This window comes from Gymnodraco acuticeps, unplaced genomic scaffold (genome assembly GCF_902827175.1).
Source record: "Gymnodraco acuticeps unplaced genomic scaffold, fGymAcu1.1, whole genome shotgun sequence".
Taxonomy (NCBI): Eukaryota; Metazoa; Chordata; class Actinopteri; order Perciformes; family Bathydraconidae; genus Gymnodraco; species Gymnodraco acuticeps.
In genome coordinates this window covers 148490-171332 of record NW_022992340.1, presented here as the reverse complement: position 1 = coordinate 171332, position 22843 = coordinate 148490, and the positions used below count along the sequence as shown (strand labels likewise).

The 22843-nt window shown below is 40.6% G+C and overlaps 1 protein-coding gene across 1 annotated transcript; it reads right to left on the bottom strand.

Annotated features, from left to right (window-relative positions):
* Positions 1-217: 217 nt before the first annotated feature.
* si:dkey-172j4.3 (diacylglycerol kinase delta) lies at positions 218-22843 on the bottom strand (the record flags this gene model as incomplete). The annotated part of the gene is given in 12 exon segments (XM_034208700.1): positions 218-305; positions 1114-1253; positions 2055-2163; positions 4636-4795; positions 5261-5363; positions 6608-6733; positions 8200-8306; positions 9347-9479; positions 11103-11207; positions 11581-11661; positions 11860-11970; positions 22338-22843. Coding segments are annotated over 12 exon segments (1419 nt in total), but the record flags the coding sequence as incomplete, so codon positions are not given.

Sequence of the window (22843 nt, the reverse complement as noted above, 5' to 3'; positions counted from 1 at the left end):
GAGGTTTGAAGCAGCTTAAAATCAAAATACAGAGCAGCTCTCAGTCAGTTTCTAACCCCCCCGCTTTAGGGCTGATTGCCTCGGCTGCCAGCTGCCAGGTTCAATTGATCCTCAGTGGATGTTTTCCAAAGTCTTTTCTTGGAGCTGTGGAGATCTGGCAGCTAATTTATGGACACCATCTGTCAAAAAGGCAGACAGCTTCCCGAAAGTAATTTACCTGCAGAGGAGAATCGAGGCTGTCGTCTTCCTTCGCCGTCGGGGTGCGTTTGGTGGTGGTGGGCACCTCGTACGTCATCACACTCCATCTGAACACAAACACACACCTCTGTCAATGTCACGCGACAGAATATACACTTTTTTAAAATCCGATTATCAGATTGAGATAGGAGGAGAGGACACGGGGTGTTTCTCAATGTCGAGGAAGGCTGCTCCAGAGCCACTATTTCAAGCATACTACATCATCGAGTGCCGCCGAAGGACTGTTCCAATGTCCAGCATACTTTCTACCGAGGCCGGTGTACTTCGTAGCGAGAAATTTCGAGGACTCCGCGGTCTTAAAATCCCCACAATGCTTTGCGCACGGACCAATAACCAAATATTTTGCGGAAATCGCGCTCCATTTAAGGCGGGGCCTCACATAAGACTCACACCTGCTAGCCTGTTCCACCATTCTTCGTTTTCCGAGGCTAGGAAGGATTCTTGTTGTTAATTTGTTGCTTGAAAATGATTTTGCTTACAAGTTAAAGGAACATGTCAGGAAAGCTTTTAAAAATGTGCAAAAAACGGTGCTATAAATGTTGACAAACGCTTCTGAAAATGTCCCGTGACGGTGCAAAAATGTTTTGATAAATGGTGTTAAAAGAAAGTGCTGACTGCTTCTAAAAACAGAGCTTAAAATGGTGCTAAACTATTCTAAAACTAGTGGTAAACTGTGCTTAACAGTGCTAAGAAGAACAGTGCTAAAAATGGCGATGAACAGTGCTAAAAGAAATGGTGATAAATTGTGCTAATGATGGTGCTAAACTAAACTACAACTAGTGCTGAACTTAATTGCGCTAAATAGTGCTAAAAGCGGGGCTATACGGTTGTTTTCTTTTCCCTCTCAGGTCTCACCGGTCCAGCATCTTGGTGGTGGCTCTCTCCAGCTTCTCCAGGATCTGCAGCAGCTGGGCGTCGTCGTCGCAGAGCCCCCCCCAGCCCAGCACGCGGGCCAGGTCGTTCCCCGTGCCCAGCGGCAGCACGCCCAGCTGGCACTGCAACCGAGAACAACATGTCATCAGAAAACTAACGGATCCTTTCCACTCCCATCTTAAAGCTGAACTAAGTGCTGCGGACTGTGATCGTACGGTCAGGTCGAATCTTGAATACAAGTGAAAAACATCACACTTGATACCCCTTAACATTAACACATGTGTTTCTTTAATCAAATATGACCTTGAATTATTCGAACCTTTTTGACACGGCACTTGTGTTTTCAAATTAAAAACTATGTTATCCGTCATGGCATTTGTTAAGTCAGATTAAATCCATGACATTATTTAATTAGATGAGTGTATCATTGGTAGTGAGGCATAACCTACCTCACTTTCTCGTCACTCCTGTCCCGTCTTTTCTATCTATTTTTTTAAATACCACCTTATTTATAAAAACCTACGAAGGCCTGGGCCGCTCACTGGAGGTATATTGCCTCATAAGTTATAAGTTGGAAAAGTCAATCCAATGTAGGTAAATCCTTCTTGATACTTGAAAATGCTGTTAGAAAAAAATATCTCAGCTCTCCAGAGGGTTTCATTTATTGTGTTAGCAGCTCATTTCTTAAAACAGAGGGCCGACTCAAAATGGTCCGCGGGCCGTAGTTTGGGCACCCGTGAGCTACAGCAACATATTACAAAATGTGTCGTACTTTAGTTCTAATAGAGCTTTTTTATCATCAGCATTATAGGTAACTTGCTGCTTTCTCTTGCCTTCAGTGTTTTCGACAATTACCTGACTATTATATCACCCCCCCTCTTCCTCCTCCTCCTCCTCCTCCTCCTCCTCCTTTCTGCACTCACCTGTTTATGGAGGTTGAGTTTATCGAGCTCTGAGAGCACCCAGCCCACGCTGCCGTCTCCTCCGCACACCAGGATACGAAACGTCACAAACTTCTGGAAAAGGCGCAGGCTGAGGGGAGGAAGAGGAGGACGAAGAGCACACAGTGTTAAGAGGTACATGTCAAGAAAAGGCAGCACAATTACAGCATGCAGTCGTGACGGACTACAAACTCTCACTACTGAAAAAAGACTTTTCAGCAGCATGAGCTTATTTTTGAGCTTATTTTTGAGCTTATTTTTCCGTCGGTTAATTCTGGACATTACTGATGCAAAAACATCCCCTTTCGGAAAGTGCCATTAAAAGTTACTTCTTTTTCCGGGGCAGAAGTTTAAAAATCAAACTCAGATCAGATCATTTTTTATGGCACAAGACAACTTACAAATGTTCTTATTCCAACACCATTTTCAAGAGGTTTTAGTGAACAGCCTCATTTTACAAATACTTCGTTACTGTACTTAAGTACATGTTTCTGGTATCACTGGTACCACTACTTATTTTTCTGACGACTTTTTACTTTGACTTTTTACATTTCTTACACAAATACCTGTACTTTCTACTTCTTACATGTTGAACTCAAATACCTGTACTTTCTACTTCTTACATGTTGAACACAAATACCTGTACTTTCTACTTCTTACATGTTGAACTCAAATACCTGTACTTTCTACTTCTTACATGTTGAACTCAAATACCTGTACTTTCTACTTCTTACATGTTGAACTCAAATACCTGTACTTTCTACTTCTTACATTTTGAACACAAATACCTGTACTTTCTACTTCTTACATGTTGAACACAAATACCTGTACTTTCTACTTCTTACATGTTGAACACAAATACCTGTACTTTCTACTTCTAACAAGTAGAACACAAATACCTGTACTTTCTACTTCTTACATGTTGAACACAAATACCTGTACTTTCTACTTCTAACAAGTAGAACACAAATACCTGAACTTTCTACTTCTTACATGTTGAACTCAAATACCTGTACTTTCTACTTCTTACATGTTGAACTCAAATACCTGTACTTTCTACTTCTTACATGTTGAACTCAAATACCTGTACTTTCTACTTCTTACTTGTTGAACACAAATACCTGTACTTTCTACTTCTCACATGTTGAACACAAATACCTGTACTTTCTACTTCTTACATGTTGAACTCAAATACCTGTACTTTCTACTTCTTACTTGTTGAACACAAATACCTGTACTTTCTACTTCTCACATGTTGAACTCAAATACCTGTACTTTCTACTTCTCACATGTTGAACACAAATACCTGTACTTTCTACTTCTTACATGTTGAACTCAAATACCTGTACTTTCTACTTCTTACTTGTTGAACACAAATACCTGTACTTTCTACTTCTTACATGTTGAACACAAATACCTGTACTTTCTACTTCTTACTTGTTGAACACAAATACCTGTACTTTCTACTTCTTACATGTTGAACACAAATACCTGTACTTTCTACTTCTTACATGTTGAACTCAAATACCTGTACTTTCTACTTCTTACATGTTGAACACAAATACCTGTACTTTCTACTTCTTACATGTTGAACACAAATACCTGTACTTTCTACTTCTTACATGTTGAACACAAATACCTGTACTTTCTACTTCTTACTTGTTGAACACAAATACCTGTACTTTCTACTTCTTACATGTTGAACACAAATACCTGTACTTTCTACTTCTCACATGTTGAACTCAAATACCTGTACTTTCTACTTCTCACATGTTGAACACAAATACCTGTACTTTCTACTTCTTACATGTTGAACTCAAATACCTGTACTTTCTACTTCTTACTTGTTGAACACAAATACCTGTACTTTCTACTTCTTACATGTTGAACACAAATACCTGTACTTTCTACTTCTCACATGTTGAACTCAAATACTTGTACTTTCTACTTCTTACATGTTGAACCCAAATACCTGTACTTTCTACTTCTCTCATGTTGAACTCAAATACCTGTACTTTCTACTTCTCTCATTTTCCAAACAGCTGGTTCCTTTAGTCTGAATGTGTGTTTGATGCGTGATCATTATTCTTTAGAGTCATTGCGTGCCTATTGATTTGAACACGATCCGTGTATCCATCATTTCCTGGTCTTCTCTAAAGAAGAGGGACCAATGGAAACGTTGTCATGTTGCCGTTGTTCAGCATGGAAACATTCATTAGCTAACAATGACATGATTGTTCTATTCATATAAAGGGAGGTCAGGTACTCTTTAAAACAGCTGCTAGTTATGGGTACTTTTTACTCGAAGTCCATAATTCTTTACTTTTACTTGAGTAGAGAAGTTTAGTCAGTACTTCTACTTTTACCTGAGTACTTTTAAACACAAGTATCTGTACTTCTACTTGAGTAAAGGATGTGTGTACTTTTGCCATCTCTGCTTCTAAGTACCGTACTATGACAATTTGTGAATACACCTTTGATGACTACAGACTCACACTACTGGAGCTTCAACGACGAAAACAATTATTTCATTATTTATAAAGGGATTACAATGGTTTTGTACCCGAGCTCTGGTCCTCCGTTCATCAGGTCGAAGACTTGAGCCGGGTTGAGAAGCTGCTTGAATTTTCGGAGGAACTTCACCCCCTGATTGTCTCCGCTTTTAGAGTTCACGAGGACCAGGAGAGGGCTGGAGCACGAGGCTGAGGTGGCGTTCCAGAAGCCTGAAAGAAAATGAATAACAAAGGTTTTAATGGTAAAGAAAATGGGAAAAATTCCGTCAGGATAAATAAAGTCTTATTGTATCTCTCTGTTGAATACATGTTGAACAAGCTGGAGAACTGTGACCAAAGTGTACCTTTTTTGTTTTTTTAAATATCCATAATATGTAGAAATAAGACAAATGCTGTCCTAAGAACTTTCAACAACGTTGCAAATATGAATCTGTTCAAGTACAACAGGTATTACTAAGCGTGCTAAAATATAAAGGTTTATAGTTGGGTGTTTTTTTTACATTAAAAACACAAGGATTATTATTATTATTATTTGGATGCAGAGGAGGCGGAGACATTGCAACAGCCCCTTGTTTTTTTTCTACCTTTGCGGATAATATTGACCCCACTGGAGATGAAAAATGACGTGTGTGTGTGTGTGTGTGTGTGTGTGTGTGTATGTAAGAGGTGTCTCACCATCTGAGTCGATGCTGTTAAGTGCAGTGGGAGGGATGATTGACACTCGATATTGACCCAGGGGACACACCTTCCCCATTTGTTCTGTACAGCTGTTGTGGACCTGCACGCACAAACACACACACACACACACACACACACACACACACACACACACTGTCAGCGGTCTCCATAGCAATTCTATATTTCAGTAGAAGCAGAAAGGTCATTATATCCCTCCGAGACCGACGAAATGTCAGTTCTGTAACCTTCACAAATACCACTCTGATTCATTTGTACGTGTGCTTGTACGTACGTGTGTGTGTGTGTGTACGTGTGTGTGCTGTGGATTAGATTATTAATGTGTGTTCATTTGCCCTAAACACACAAAAGCAATTCACCCTTTGCTAAATGGAACTGAGAGGCAGAGTAAAATGACATCTGTGTCTTAAAGGACAATTCCCTTGAACTTTTCTGCTGGATTTTGAAATGAATGCTGTCTTTTGTTCTGACACTAAAGTGAAGTCCATCAAATGTAGCTTACTTTGCTTTTTATTAAATGCATTACAGTAAAGAGAATTTTGTTTTTTGCCCAGGAACGTTATTCTCCTCATCTCGCTTGAGACGAGAATTCACTTTTATTCTGAAGGTATTCTCACACTTCCTGTTTTAACCCAGATAATAGTTTTTTGCATTTAAATGGTAAATGGTAAATGGACTGTACTTATATAGCGCTTTATCCAGTCTTTACGACCCCTCAAAGCGCTTTACATACTACATGTCGTTCACCCATTCACACCCATTCATACAGAGCAGTACCACTTGCTCTAGAACCTAACATTCACACACATTCACACACCGTCGGCCATCGGGAGCAACTCAGGGTTAAGTATCTTGCCCAAGGATACATCGACATGTTGGCTGCACGGGCTGGGATCGAACCCACAACCTTCTGGTTGAAAGACGACCGCACTCCCTCGCAGCCACAGTCGCCCATTTAGAAAAAGCTACTAAAAGTCCACATTTGGGACATTTAAAAGATATTGTTTACCATGCAGATCAATACATGTATGTCTTCTCCTTAGCGTATTGATATATTTTAGATTGTTGCTTTTATCGCATTGAAATCGTCTACTGTTTTTACTTATGGTGTGTGACACTGTACAGTGTTTATTTGACTGTACAGCACTTTGGTCTGGAGGTTTTAAAGTGCGTTATAAATAGAGCTGTATTGTATTGTATGATGAATCCATGTGAAAACTTCCTAACTCTAAACTGAGCTAGCAGTGACGTTGGAAAAATAAATGCTAACGCTGATTTGACAGGACAGTTTTGTGACAGGGAGGAAGGCAGAATCAATGGACTCACGATGGCTTTGCACCAGAGGCAGCGCCAGTCCTGCAGCCGCCGCACGCTGCCACAGTTCTTGTCACACACGACACATTTAGCGCTGACTGGCAAGTTGCCTTCGAGCCACTGGTGGGGCATGACAACCTGGGGAAGATATGCAAAGAATACTCAGAACATGAGACATCAGTGCGCTCAGGTATGACGAATCAGGGAGGACATTATTGTATTCAAACAACTACAGAAAGTGCTTTTGTATCCTGATCAGAGGTGGGAAGTAGTGGAGTACAAATACTTAGTTACTGTACTTAAGAACATGTTTCTGGTATAAGTACTTTACTCCACTACTTATTCGACGACTTTTCTTACTGTACATGTTGAACTCAAATACCTGTACTTTCTACTTCTTACATGTTGAACCCAAATACCTGTACTTTCTACTTCTTACATGTTGAACACAAATACCTGTACTTTCTACTTCTTACATGTTGAACCCAAATACCTGTACTTTCTACTTCTTTCATGTTGAACACAAATACCTGTACTTTCTACTTCTTACATGTTGAACACAAATACCTGTACTTTCTACTTCTTACATGTTGAACCCAAATACCTGTACTTTCTACTTCTTACATGTTGAACTCAAATACCTGTACTTTCTACTTCTTACATGTTGAACCCAAATACCTGTACTTTCTACTTCTTACATGTTGAACACAAATACCTGTACTTTCTACTTCTTACATGTTGAACTCAAATACTTGTACTTTCTACTTCTTACATGTTGAACCCAAATACCTGTACTTTCTACTTCTTACATGTTGAACACAAATACCTGTACTTTCTACTTCTTACATGTTGAACACAAATACCTGTACTTTCTACTTCTTACATGTTGAACACAAATACCTGTACTTTCTACTTCTTACATGTTGAACACAAATACCTGTACTTTCTACTTCTTACATGTTGAACTCAAATACCTGTACTTTCTACTTCTTACATGTTGAACACAAATACCTGTACTTTCTACTTCTTACATGTTGAACTCAAATACCTGTACTTTCTACTTCTTACATGTTGAACTCAAATACCTGTACTTTCTACTTCTCTCATTTTCCAAACAGCTGGTTCCTTTAGTCTGAATGTGTGTTTGGTGCGTGATCATTATTATTTAGAGTCATTGCGTGCCTATTGATTTGAACACGATCCGTGTATCCATCATTTCCTGGTCTTCTCTAAAGAAGAGGGACCAATGGAAACGTTGTCATGTTGCCGTTGTTCAGCATGGAAACATTCATTAGCTAACAATGACATTATTGTTCTATTAATATAAAGGGAGGTCAGGTACTCTTTAAAACAGCTGCTAGCTATGGGTACTTTTTACTGAAGTACATTTCAAAGCCCTCTTTACTTTGACTTGAGTAAAGAAGTTTAACCAGTACTTTTACCAGAGTATTTTTAACGTCTGTACTTCTACTTGAGTAAAGAATGTGTGTACTTCTCTGATCCTGGGTTACTAAACACATCACAGTTGTTATATTTAGTCTTGTAAGTTTATCCGCTCGGTAAGCTTTCTTTTTGTCGACAGGTCTCACTGAGTTATAACTCACCCCTTCCTCATCCTCAATGATGTCATATCCTATGGAGGCCAGTGTGGTCCATTTGCAGTTGTTGGTGGAGCGGACTGCACAGCGCTTATGAGCCTTGAACTTGCAAACTGCAGGAAAGAAATCAATAAACGTCATCGTTATTTCATCGTTAAATAAATATCCATGACAATTCAAATGCATGATTTGCTTGGCAAGTTATTGAAACCTTTTTTACACTGTTATTTATCATTATTCGCAACTTAAAGACGGACCAATCGTTCAGCTAAAATGGAAAAAAAGTTAGAATTGTTGGTATGCTTGGATAAATAAGACCATGATATATCTATTACGTAATCTCTTTCAAAACTAGTTCAACCATTTTAGTTTTTGAATGAGTGTTGGACCAATTATGCTCCATTTATCGGCTGATTTTTATGTTTCAAAGTCATAAATAACTCCCTGGTCAGCATTCAATGTTTCCAAGGTGTCAAACACGTCACGAAACGTTCCTCATGCTGCAATAATGAAGAAGTTATTAACTGTCTTGTCACAGTCACGTGTTCTAAATACTTGTCTAGAAGACTGACAGGAAAAGGGACATTTATGTAACAGCATGGTACATTTAAACATGATTGCTTAGTGTTGAGAAAATACTGAATGTCCTCGTCCAGTATGAGAGTCCACATGATAACAAAGGTATCCCAACTGTGTACATGACAGGATGTGTGATTACCTTTGAGGCATATGATAGCTATGTGATTAACATGATGATTCAGCCTCATATGACAAGCATGCTCATTTCTGACGTGGAGCTAATCTGAACTAAACATTGAAGACTGCTTTCTATTCCTCCATCTTGTGAAAGTCAGAATTTTGAGATTTAGAGAAAAAGTAAGAATTTTGAGAAAAAAGTAAGAATTTTGAGAAAAAAGTCAGAATTTTGTACATGACATGATTACCTAAGAACCGGTATTTCTCCATCTATCTGTCTATCAGCATGTGAAGGACACTTCCATTCTTGAGAGGATCATAAATACATGGATCCTGAGATTGAAGCTCAAGCCGGTGACCAGTGATATTTTTCTAACACTAAGTACATTGGGTCTCACTGTGTCTCTAAATGTGTGTGTGTGTGTGTGTGTGTGTGTGTGTGTGTGTGTGTATGTACCCTCGCAGGACAGGCCGTGGGAGGTGACGCCTGGCAGAGCCTCCCGGCAGACGTTACAGAAGGTCGGTCTGGCGTGAGAGCAGGCGTACCAGTTGTGCATCCCGGAGAAATGCTCCATGTTGAACTGGCTGGCCTGGAGGAGGAGGAGGAGGAGGAGGAGGAGGAGGAGGAGGAGGAGGAGGAGGAGGAGGAGTAGGAGGAGGAGGAGGAGGAGGAGGAGGAGAGACGACAGAGACGACAGCGCTTCATGTTAAACTGGCTAGATTCAGAAGATGGAAACACAGACACAAAAGTCATCCGAGCGCTACGTCAGAATATGTAGCCTGGGGGAGGACAGATATTGCAGGATGGGGCGATGACTCTTTGTATTTCACGCTGGACTACATAGCCAGAGGAAGCATGGATAACCATCACTTCAGTCACATGCTTTTATCACATGGCAATACTTGTGTTGATGTATAATGTTGTATTTCGTTTTTATAATTCTTCTTGTGATTTGGTATAATACATTTGTATTTGATTTGATTTGATTTGTTAAGGACATCAGCAGTACCCATTAAACGTTGTTGCCTCGGGATTGGGACGATGATAACTTCACTACAGCTTGAAATTAACCTCCCTAAACAGAAAGATCCACTCTCCTGCTTTTCAGAAGGTGTTCACAGCTAGAGAAATCAGAATGTCAGATCTGTAAAAAGGATTTGTTCTGAGAATATGCCATCCTCAGTTTGATAAGTGCTCCTGAAGTAGTATTAACGACTAACAAGATAACGGCAAACTCCTAAATGTGAGAAACATTGAAACCGAATGAGAGAAATTCAGCTCGGCTTTAAAGGCTTTAGCTTACAGTCTGCGGCTCTCTTTATAGCACCTTAAAAAACAAGGGTTTATGAGCAATATTCATCTGGAAGGAAAGCTTAAGTGAAAAGTCCATAAGAGAAAAGTGAGGGGGAGAGTATGTTGTTCCAAGAAAGCAGAACAGGACGATATGTTGTGAAAATAACTAATGCCCCTTTCACACCAAGGCTTTTCCCGTTCTAGCTCCATGCTAGAGCTTTTCTGGTTCGGAACTGGTTCTTCGGTTCAGCTCCCGCTCTGTTCACACCGCTCAGAGCCCGACCGGTGCTGCGTCATTGCGTCATCGGTCGCGTCATGACGTAACCGTTTGCGTGCCTGCTTCATAAAGCCAAACCGCGCGGAAACCCCTCACATCGACAACAACAATGACCGATTGTATTGAAGCGCTACTCGTTTTGCTCTATCGAAACGAAATGGAAGAAGTGGGACAACTTTACTACCAACTTTACAGTCGTTACATGCTACATTCAAGACTTCTTTACAATCATCATCATCAACTTCAACGACGATTCCGTAGGAGAAAGAAGGTAAATATCCGTCCTATTCGATGGCGTTAGAGCTAGCTGTTGTTAGTTAATTACTATGGTATAACATTAAAACTGATGCCCCTGCCCCCGCCTCCGACGTAAGCGTGACGTATGCGGTGCTTGCTTTCTAGACCGACAACGTTTTGGTGCTTGAAACGAACCGGATTCCACTGCGGTGTGAACAGGAAAAACCGGTGCTTTTCAAGCTTAAGCTCCGAACCGGCCCTGGAACCGCGTTGGTGTGAAAGGGGCATAACGGGCGAAGAATGGAGAACCCACTAGCTTTTCATAATAGGTGCGTCAATGTCCTGAGGATTTTCAAGGTGTAAGAGCAGAATAAATTACAATATCAGAAATGTTAAGACGCTAACCTCGTAGGTTTCCCATTTCTGGACGGACTTGAGAGCGCCGATCCAGTCCTCCATTTCCTTCCTGCTCTCAGCACAGAGCATTAGTTTGCGAAATGGAGTGATCACCTGAGGAAGAAGGGTACAAATTGAAACATTGAGTAAAATAATTTGTCGACATTGCATCACATTATTGGAGCCATGCTAGTAGCCCTGAGAAGCTAAATGCTAACGTCAGCATGCTAACGTTGAGCTAGTGTGCTAAAATGTGTGTATTAGCTTCTTAAACGCAATGTACAGATAAGACTGGTGGGCTCATGGGAATGTCACTAGTGTTGCAGGTACAAACTAAAACTACAACTAGATAAACTGTCACAGATAATCAAATGGTAAAATCTAACTGTAGTCTGGAATGTTGTCATAACATGCCATTGAAAACTGATCCAAATAAACCATTTTGTAATGCTTTAATCAACATTTGAGAGCCGTTTTTGTATCTTACTGTGAAGCTGTTGTTGATGTTCTTGGTGCTGGTCTCGGCCACGCTGGCGTCTGATAGGTCCACTTCATCGAAAATCAGAGACTGATGGGGGAAAAACACGACAATTCAAACACCAGCTTCTCCTGCCTTTCCCATACAAATGGATGTGTTGTAATATATATCCCATGTTTACCTTTCCCTGACACTTAATATTCATTTCTGTCCAATTTGAGATTTGATTTGTATGTGCAGTGCTTATACATTTGACATTTAAAGCTGCCGTTTCAAACACTCTTCTACCTTGCAGTCTTTGGCGTAGTAGAGTGTCCTCCCTCTGAGTTTGAAGTACCTCCTCTTCCATCTCTGAAAAGAACTGGTCTGCTTTAAGAGGATTCCCTCCTTCACACTTTTCTGTAGTGACACACAGAGAGAGGACAAAAGGGGGAAGGATTGGAGGAGAGGGAAGGAAATGAATAACAGATGTTAGGGCATCCAGACACTAACTATGAATTACTAGTGACAGCTATTCTACCTGGAGAAGCACACAAACAGAAGGAGACCAGTTTGGATTGTGTCACTAAGATTGTGTTTTCAGGAGAGCTGAAGTTTACTGAATCTGTCAAGGTGAGACTCTCACAGAAAGGTTAATTTACAGAGTATTTGTGCAATGTCACACAATATCACCAGTCATTATTAACGTAAGACCACGGTTCTAATAACCTTCCCCGGGCACTGCAGATTAACATTATCTCATTAGATAACTCTCCCTGGTAAACAAATATATGAATGTTCGGCAATGGAAAATATTAATTCATCGTGTCGGGATGCCTCTGGAAAGATGTTCCCTTGTGTTTACAAAAATAGCATCTGTTAAATAAGAAAACGAGGTTGCTACGTCTGGCTGAGGTCCAGTATTTGTGTGTAAATGGCAAAAAGTAATACAGAAAAGGTAAGTAATGTCCTGTGCTGCCATTACAGAAGCAACAGGGATGAAATGATGCAGCAGGTGGAGGTGCAGACATCTGTGTGTGTGTGTGTGTGTGAAAATGATTAACACTGCAGGAACGCGTGATTTTATTTGACACATGGATTTCATGTAATCGTATTTCCTCTCCATCTCTATTTACAAGAACACGCCCTGAGAGGACAGCATGCGCCACGGGTAATCAATTGGAGATTGGACATGAGGGTCGCCATGGAGATCCTTACTTCTCGTACAAGAGGATGCAGGCACACAGACACACACACACACACAGATGCAATCTCAGACTCTGATCACGCCACTGGCTCCGCCCACCTGCACGGTTATCACCAAACATTCCTGTATGGCAGCTTTCATTACATCAGCCTGCAATGACAAGCCTGCGGTGTGTGTGTGTGTGTGTGTGTGTGTGTGTGTGTGTGTGTGTGTGTGTGTGTGTGTGTGTGTGTGTGTGTGTGTGTGTGTGTGTGTGTGTGTGTGTGTCACTGCCGCCTGCATGTTTTCATACCAGAAATGTCACTTCTCCCTAGGGGTTATTCATACAGGCTGATATAGCTGGAGTGGATTAACAAGAAATGTTTAAGAGGAAACATAATTCCCCTAAAACCGAAATGTTACTGCCAAAGAAACTATATTTACTAGACGTGTTAAAACCAATTTTTTCGGAAAAAGTTTGATTTTAGATTAGTCAGAAGACATGTCTTAATGTTATTCAATCCTTTCTTAACAAATGCTAGGACCTTGGCACTTGTTTTCTGAATTAGTTTACAACAGAAACATCCAGACAAAGATGATACTGTACTTTCTCGGTTTGAACATAAACAAATGACTTCAAAATACGTTCATTTTATTTCACATCGTGTCAGAGATGAGATGTTGAGTTTTATTTCCAAACAGCAATTATGAACTGAGCTATTTTGGTTTTTAAAAGCTGACTTTTCACAATAAAATAGAAACAATAACGTTATAAAAACCATGAAGGAGGGTATCTGTAAACCCTATTATAATGTGTCCCAGACAATTTGGATATGACATGGATCATGCTGCTCTTTGGAAAAGCCTCAAGGACAAATGCCGGCGCACGGTAATCAGCAGACACAGTGAATGAGGTCATCTATTTATCACCTGATTCCCCGAAGTTCTTTATGTCATCTGCAATTAAACAGCTTGCACAACCTGCACTGCCACTACCAACTATGCACAAAGGTGTTGGCGTGTAAACATGAATCAGAGATGTTGAAATAATCCCTGAGAGGTTGCGTGAATAAGATTTACAACTTTGTTTTAGTGTTAATGAAATGGTAGTAAGAGTGTATCAAACGTGAATGTGTGTAAATGATTCTCTTTCCACCTCAAGGCAATACAACTCGGGATAAATCGTAATTGAATTTGAGTAATTTGGATGAATGGTGCTCGGTTGTTTTGTGGTTTGTTTTACAGTGAATTAAGCTGTAAAAAAGGCGAGAAGTAATCATTAACATTGAGAGCTGTCAGTGGTAAAGAGCTTTTTATTGACGCTATTTTCCAACCACAAAATATAAGAAGAAGTGCTAAAAGGAAAGTGGGAGGGAGTAAAAACAGTTATTGCTTTATTTAATAAGGAGCCGGCTGATGAATAGTGCTATAATAAAAAGACAGAACAGACAAGGACCAAAGACTCAATGCTTTCCTCAACAAAGGTATGTTGTTTCCCTGACTTGATAAACGTGGCAGGGTCTCTCCAGCATGACTGAAGAAATCTGCCCTGAAGGAAATATGTATCTCAGACGAAACATACCTCTATGATAAATACCAACCGACCACAAGCTTACACAAGAGAAGAGAGAGTCATGCCAACGTTTAAATGGAAGTCAGAAACTGTCAGACTGCATGACATAACAAAATAAGGCTGATGTGATATCAAAAAACACGTTTAGCATTCCCCAAACTAAGGTATCCAAACACATTGTTCGCTTAAGAGCTGGGACTAAAATATTGTCTAAGACGATCAAAAGTGAAACGTAGCCCTATTGCTAGCTAGTTAGCGTACCAATATGCAGGTCTTGTGCTTCAGTACTTAGCTTTTGAATGATACTTGTAATTTATATTGGCTGTTATATTGCTTGTAAACTAGGGCTGCTCAATTAATCGTATTTTAATCGCGAAAACAACGTAATCGAAATAAAACGATTATTTTTGTATTATTAATATTATTACTTTTTTTTTTTTTTTTTATATCTTATTTTTTCAGTTGAATTATACTTAAAGTTCAGGGTAATCAACTGTTCAAAACATACTGTTCACATTGTTTTTCTCCAATAAATGGATGTTTTCAAAGTCAATGAATAATCGCATTTAATAATCGCAATTACAATTATTGACCCAAATAATCGAGATTATGATTTTTGCCATAATCGAGCAGCCCTACTGTAAGCTGTGTTGCTAGCACTTCGTATGTCAGTATATCTTGTTCAAGGATTAGTAAGTTAACAAAATAAGCATTGTATCCTTAAGTTACTAGAGTAACCTTGCTATTGAAGCAGCTAACGGTACATCTGCTCGTTTGTAACCTCCTTATTTCCCTCCATCTCTTTCTCTTCAAGCTGTGTTTAGAGTCACTCATCCATCACTCTTTCTCTCCTTCCTCGTCATTTTCCGTGTTACTTTATCTGCTCGTCTGTCTTTGCAGCATGCTAATGGCCTTGGCATGAGTAACACAAGGCAGAAGCGCCTCAAATCTAATTCATCACTCCATCAGTTCATCATTTCTCCATTGCCTCTCTGCGAGTGTTTGTGTACACGTGTGTCCCTGAGATAGCTTGTAATGAGCTGCCACAGTGCATGTTTCTATCTTAGAATAAATGTGTTTTTGTACCCTTAGGGAGCGCAAATCTCATATTGTGACAGAAAAAAGAGAGGAGGGGAAGGGAAGGATTGATGGTGGGTGCCATGATAGATAGCCCAATGATATGGATCATTAGTGAGCGGAGATAGGAAAGAGGAAAACACACCAACAACACGGTGTAAAGGTCTCTTTGAAAGAACCACCTGACACATTGCAGATAACGGAGAGGTGAAGCACACCTTCTCCACCAATCAGGCGTCTTCACAGTTCCCACAGCAACTCTCACAGGAGCCGTCAGTCAAGAAGCTAATCTGAGAGGTTTGTTTGTTTGCTAATGACATAGCAACCGCTGATATAGCTCAAGGACGTTCAGTACTGTATGTTTGACCCAACTATGTCTGTGTGCAACCTATAGAGGCTGCATTTAAAGTGGTGTAAGAAATCCACAGCTGCTAACAGAAGGCTAAGCTTGCGAGCTGTCCATTTAGCGAAAGAGGAAATATAAAAGATGTATGGAAACACTTGAGTATTACGTTGAAAATGAGGGTTGGAATCTTGAATTGTATTTTTAAGAAGCTGTTTGTGACTTTACAGAATTTGGATGTGAGACAATGAGTGTGTTATTTGGGCTTGGCAACACCAAGATAACAAGACTTAGCTGAGTAAGTTTAGAGAAACAACGTTTACATTTAGGGCGTCACAAGTGTGCTTATAGATGGGTGTAGCCACTTTAATGCTGACAGTTTGGGGCGGGTTTCATAAAACTAAGTAAGGTAGATTTGTTAGACCAACCACACTGTCATTTGGGATTTTCAATGTGCTAGTTTTGCACACAATACAAACCTTAATTCTCTACACATATACAGGGTTACTACAGAGACAGGTGTTGCAGAATAACCCATTAATCACATTATTATACACACTGCTGCAACATGTGTGACCTTCTCACAATCTCCTCAGGGCCACTTCTGTACCCATAATGTCATTTTAATCAAGTTTCCACGACTTCCTTGTGATTGGCTACTGCAACAGAGACATATTACCAAGCAAAAAGATTAAAAAAGAACACGTGTATCATGCATATTGCATAAACATATTGTATGCAAAGGTCAGATTCTGCAGCTAGCAGTCAGACAGTACAGTAGCCACACCCTTGATGCTCCTCTCTGCTCTCCAGCTGAGTGATGTTGTCAGACAGATCAGTGTATTCATTAGAGCGGCACTAATTACATCACAACAATCAGCCCCTGTAGACCTGATGTGGACACACACACACACACACACACACACACACGTCTGTCTACCCCTACCCAGCAAATTCAGATACAGTTCTGCATGGTTGATCAAAAAAACCTCTGATTTCTATTCATTTGCTTCACAGCTGAGTGACCTAGAAACCATTATGTGGGCATTTTACCACACTTGTTGGCTTATATGTAAAGACCCCGCTTCAAGTGAGACTTTGTCAGAAATGATGGCGGAAATAGCCTACATCATGTAATAACAGGTACAACAACAGAACTCAATCTGTCATTTTTCCCAGAGGCATTATGCAATGCAGAAGAGCAACATGTGTGTGTTTTTAAACTCCACATTATAACAAATCAAAGGTGTATCTATGATCCTGTAGTTGAAACAATCCATTCAGGGTCGGCTCTAGAACAAATCAAATGGGGGGGCAATCATTTACCAAGGGGGGGCACATACTGCCGTCAACAACCAACACACAAACACCAACGCAACTTCAATTAAAAAAAACATGCTGTAAAGTCTATTGTCTTTCACACACATTGCAGGGTGTAGTGCTATTTTATAGCGCACCTATGACTTGTGCATACATGCACGGTTGTGGCACGATCACCAAAACAGAAACATATGAACATAGGCCACCATATGAAAAGTGTTTAGTATGTAGTATCCTATCCATGTGAACATGTTTTAGGTGGGGAGTGGACCTAACCTCCTCTAGGAGGGTCCGGGGGCATGCTCCCCCGGGAAGATTATTTTTAAAATATTGAAGTTAAATGCATCAATCTGGTGCACTTTGAGAGCAACATGAAGAGATCTATGGATACATCTCTCAACATCCATATGAAACAGAACTGTACACAGATTTACTTTTTCTTTATGGATATTTTACTAATCATTCCCCTTTTAAACTGTATTCTTGTGTTACTGTCCTATAGTATTTCATACCCGTTTTTCATTTATTCTCTTATTCTTTAATGACTATAATGATCATATAAAGGTAGCCTATTCCTCGCAAATACTTGTTTACATAAATGGTGACCAAACCGTTTGAGACCCACTGAGATAACTTACACTAAAGTGAACTATCTAAACACTGAGAGTCCTTACCTCACTGAGCTGACGTTATAAGATCCTCTCAGTCTGACAGGAGAGGACTGTCCTCCACCTTGGTGTAGAAACAGCTCTTTATATCCGTTAGCATAGCTAGCTAACCAGATGCTAACAACAATATTCCACGTTACCGCTCGCGCACTGACAAAATGCGCTCGTGCCACACACAGAGAGCCGAGCTTGAATGACACACAGAGACCCATGTACTTGTACTGTACTGTATATCATATTATTTTCGATGGCTTACTGTATAATCAGTGTAACAGATGGACAGATCGCCACTGGGCTTTCATCTAAACACACAGCCACGTAATGATAACAAAACAAAAGTCGGGGTCATTGGTCAAGCAACACACCAATCAGAGAGCAGCAGTGAGCACACCTCAGGCTGTGTTTCATATAAAGAATAAATAAAGAATACACATGTGTATTTTTTATTTCTGATGTATTTCACACAAAAAACTTTTGGTGGAAACGTTTTAACTTATATGATTAAAAAAAAAAAACGGCAAAGTGGCAATAAGGCTTGCCCACCCTGCGTTGGGGGGGCACAGTGACTCATTTGGGGGGGCATGGCCCGCGAATGACCCCCCATGACGCCGACCCTGAATCCATTGGATGAATTAATTATGAATTATTATTTGCCAATTAGTACAGCCAACACTTGAGAAACTGAATTGTCACTTGACAAAACTGCAAACAATGTGCATACAGTAGGGGTGTAACGGTATCCGTATTCGTCCCGTACCGTCACGGTTCGGACGTCACCAGTGGTGTAGTGGGCGTTGGACACGGGGGTACGCTGTACCCCCACTTATTTGGAGCATGATCTTTTTTTTAATAGTCTAATAAATATAAAATCATTGCCAGTCTTATCAGTTGCAAGTGTGTATTTGTTGTAATAATGACAAAAACATAATACATTTCACAGTAATTATAATACAAAATAAAAACGATTTCCTTAAAGAATTATGATTCGTCATCACGCTCGTGACCCCGCAGCGAGCTAGGGGTGTGTCAGTCACACACCCACGGCCAGTTTACCGCCCGCCGATTTTGCGGCAGCTCTTTCCCTCAAGAACTCTAACGAAAAAGCTCTATAATGGCAGGCAAACATTTTTTACTTGACTTCTTTTCTAAAAAGAATATAATTCACAAGAAGAAAGAAGCTAGCAGCACCGAAGCTACAAGTGAAGCTGCTAGTAATACATCATCAGAAGAGCCGCCTAAAGACGTGGATAATGCTAGCTAACGTGCACGTTAGCTGCGCTAGCAACGTTCCCCTGGCTATCTCAAGCTCACCTTTCCCAGAGGTGTGGACGGAGGAGATGTGGCGGAGGAAACAAGAGGCTACCCGTGGATTGACTGCAAAGCTGGGAAACTGGGCTGCAAAGTTTGTTCATCCATTACGGATTTATCAGTCTTCAAAACCCAAGGTGTGTGTGTGTGTGTGTGTGTGTGTGTGTGTGTGTGTGTGTGTGTGTGTGTGTGTGTGTGTGTGTGTGTGTGTGTGTGTGTGTGTGTGTGTGTGTGTGTGTGTGTGTGTGTGTGTGTGTGTGTGTGTGAGAGAGAAAAGCAGCGCTGTCTGCTTATTTGCAATGTAGGCTAGGCCTAATCAGAATAATTTCAAGTCCAGATTCAATGTTTGCATTAGTAGGCTATATATTTTTTTCGTTTTGTTTATTTAATAAGTTAATTTCAGGACAACTGGGAATTTTGTTTGTTTGTTATGAGTTTTAAATAGATTTTGAAAGTGGAGATAGAGAGAGATAGAGAGAAAAGCAGCGCTGTCTGCTAGTTGCAATACTGTAGTTTATGCAATTTAGGCCTATACATTGTTTATGTAACGTATGTGCCAGTGTGTCCATGGTTTTGAGTCTGTGTGTGTGTTGAGCACAGCGCCGTCTGCTTTTTGCAGTACAGTAACTAAAGTAGGACTAAGCATACCGGTAGTTTCTGTGGACCTGTCTGCCCGTTTTGTGAGTGCACTGCGCGCATGCGCACTTGTGTGGCATTGTTTGGGATGACCTAATTTAAAATAGCGTCCCCCCAGTAAAAAAAATCCCCACTACACCACTGGACGTCACGGTTCGGCACACGCAGTCACACGACGAAAACGCCTTTTTTTTACGAGTGGGAAAAAAGTCTGTCATTCAGGGCAGTATCCACTACACTATAATCCAGGGGGCGGTATTTTGCCTAAAAGCTGTTTGCCGGCCGCCCTGAAACAACAAGTGAAGAAGAAGAAGAAACACAACAAAACGAATAAAGTACAAGAAGAAGAAAAGTTAGTATGGCGAGTTCCGATAACAGACAGGAGCTAGAACCCACCTGCTTCTTTTAAATCAGCTGTGTGGGAACATGTCGGGTTCCCTGTGGACTACAATAACGATGGAGTGCGAGTGGTGAATCGGACGAGGACGGTGTGTCGGCGTTGTTCGATAGCGGTGCGGTATGCTAATGGTAACACACGCCAAGCATGCTAAATCATATCAGAAGGCATCACCCAGATTTGCCAATCACCGGAGCCCGGCAAAAGACAGCAGCAGTTCAACAGCTGATCCCCGCTGTTTTTAATAAACCAAGAGACATGAAAGCCGAGAGATCAAAATAAGTAACGGAAGCTATTGGCATACATATTTCAACGGCTATGCTGCGCCCTTATGCAATAGTAGAGGACCCCGGCTTTTATTGATTGTGATTGAAACACTATCTTATTATTTATTTTTGTAATATTTTCAAGACATTCTTTTTAGTTTTACAGCTTATTGAACCTTTTTGTTTGACATCAGCCATTATGTGTGTGGTACTGTTTGTGGTTTTAACTGTGTAATAAAGTTAATTATTCAAAATGTTAGAGTTCCTTATTTTTAAACTGAAACTTGCACTACTGTTCAAAAATAAATAAAAAACAAATCTAGAATTATGCATTTGGGACTTTTTTTTGCTTTTTCTTGTTGTACCGAACCGTGACCCCCAAACCGAGGTACATACCGAACCGTGAATTCTGTGAACTGTTACACCCCTAATCATACAGTAACGTGTGCAAACAGCCACACATGTAACAAAGACAACGTGTGTGGAGCAGGTGAAGTTCCTCTTGTATTTCGGCCATTAGACCTGATTCAGCGTAATGAATAATAGCTGCCAGCCTGTCACTGATAAGGGTAAAACGAAAGGGAAGAAGACGCCATTCAAAAGGGACCAACTTCTCTACTACTTTATACAAGAAACACTACAGGAATACATAGTTATATGCTTGTTGCAAAGTTGTACCTACTATGATTTAATTGCATTTAAATGCTGCTTTTTAAGTTATGAAAAGCAAGTCACATATCTAACAGAAGACAACATGGAGCTTGTTTGTACATTGTCTGATAAAAACCAAAGTGAATGATTGCGTGTGCCTTCAAATACTATATATTGAAACGTAGAAGATCAATTATATCCACTATCAATGAATCTATCCCCACAACACACGGAGTCAATTCAAACTGCAGCTGAAAAAAGAAAACTGTATAGTTTAATTGTCTTTGTCAACAAATCCCAAAATAAGACAAGGGCTAAGAGTTAGCTCTGGGATAACTTACCCCATTTCAACACACATTATAAACCACTGTTTAGCCTAAGTCCAGCGTTATGAATCACACTAGACTCCTTTTAGCGCTGGGCTAAACTTCAGTGGTGACTACTGTTTACATATTCTAGAAATTCAAAGGCCCACTGTTTACCTTAGTCCTGTTTCTCCCAGGCTCCTGATTTACCCCCAGGTTTAGTGATAGCTCTAGGCTAAAGTCGGGGTTAGCCCACTTTGAAATGGGCCAGGACTGTGCCATTGAAAAGCTGTGTTAGCTTCAGGCCCCCTTAGCCTGGGGGTAAATGCAAATGTGAAAAGACAAAGCCGAATCCTTAATGTGATGAAACCTGTTGTGTCCAAAACCTATTCAAATGTGTAAACAGAGCAACAAAGCACAGCACATAGTCTCCCAAAAAGCTATGTTTACTTCTGGCAGAAAAATATATATACAGTAGAGCCTGGAGTTTTTGGACATCACCGACTCTGCTTTGTGAAAAGAAAGTATATATTTGTGACCCTCAGTAGAAACAAATGGGCAGGGAAGTCAGAAGACAACAAGACAAATAGATGGTTGCTGTTTTCGTTGACAATAACACAAATATAGACCATTGCTAGCCTGCTCCTTCAAAACAGTAAAAGGTTTGTACTCCCAACATAATGTCATCTTTCCACAGCAGCAAATGAAAAGGCACGGGGGGGGGGGGGAGACCACACAGGCACAATGTAAATAAAGATCTCACCACTTTAAAAAACTGAACCAACCACCACACACTGGAGCTTCCCAGAATCAAACCACAGTCACATTTGTATTTAATTGACTGAATTAATTTGGAAAATGGTCTTAATAACACATGAATACTACTGTGTAATATATGTTTACATATCTATTGAAGAAGTACAATATAAGACAAGCACTAGTTTCATTTGTGGGCCGTATTACATGATGCTTTTTGAATTTGCTGAGGGCCGATTCAAGTAGTTTGGACCCCCCTGCTCCATGGTGTTGGGGTTCACCCTCTCTCTCTCACACTGACCTCTTCCACCAGGCGGCTCTCCTGTGATTTCTCCCTGTGGATGGACTCCAGGTGGTCTTCGTGGCTGAGCTGGTCGTTGTCCCCCTGCCCTTCAGCCTCACAGCGGAACAACAGGGGCGCCATGCAGCACCCGCTGGGATAACACAACCCCGGCATTGGCTGATAATCTCACTGTCTGAAGCTCAGCAGTAAGCTATAAAACCTCCAGTGGTGCAATCAGAGGCAGCTGCTCTCTCAACTTTTCTATTCAAACCCTTCTTAGATCATTCTCTCCCCACCCTTTCCTTCTTAAAACCGACTTTACAAATCTCTCTAATATCTCTACCCCCGCTTCAGCAGTAAGTCTCCATTCAAGCTCTCCAAACAATACAATCCTACTTCCTGCTTTCAAACTTCCCTTGTCAGGTAGCCACGCCCCCTCAGGTAGGCTGCAGGACACACCTCTCGTGTGTGTGTGTCTTTTTCACACACACACACACACACACACGCACATGCACACAGACACA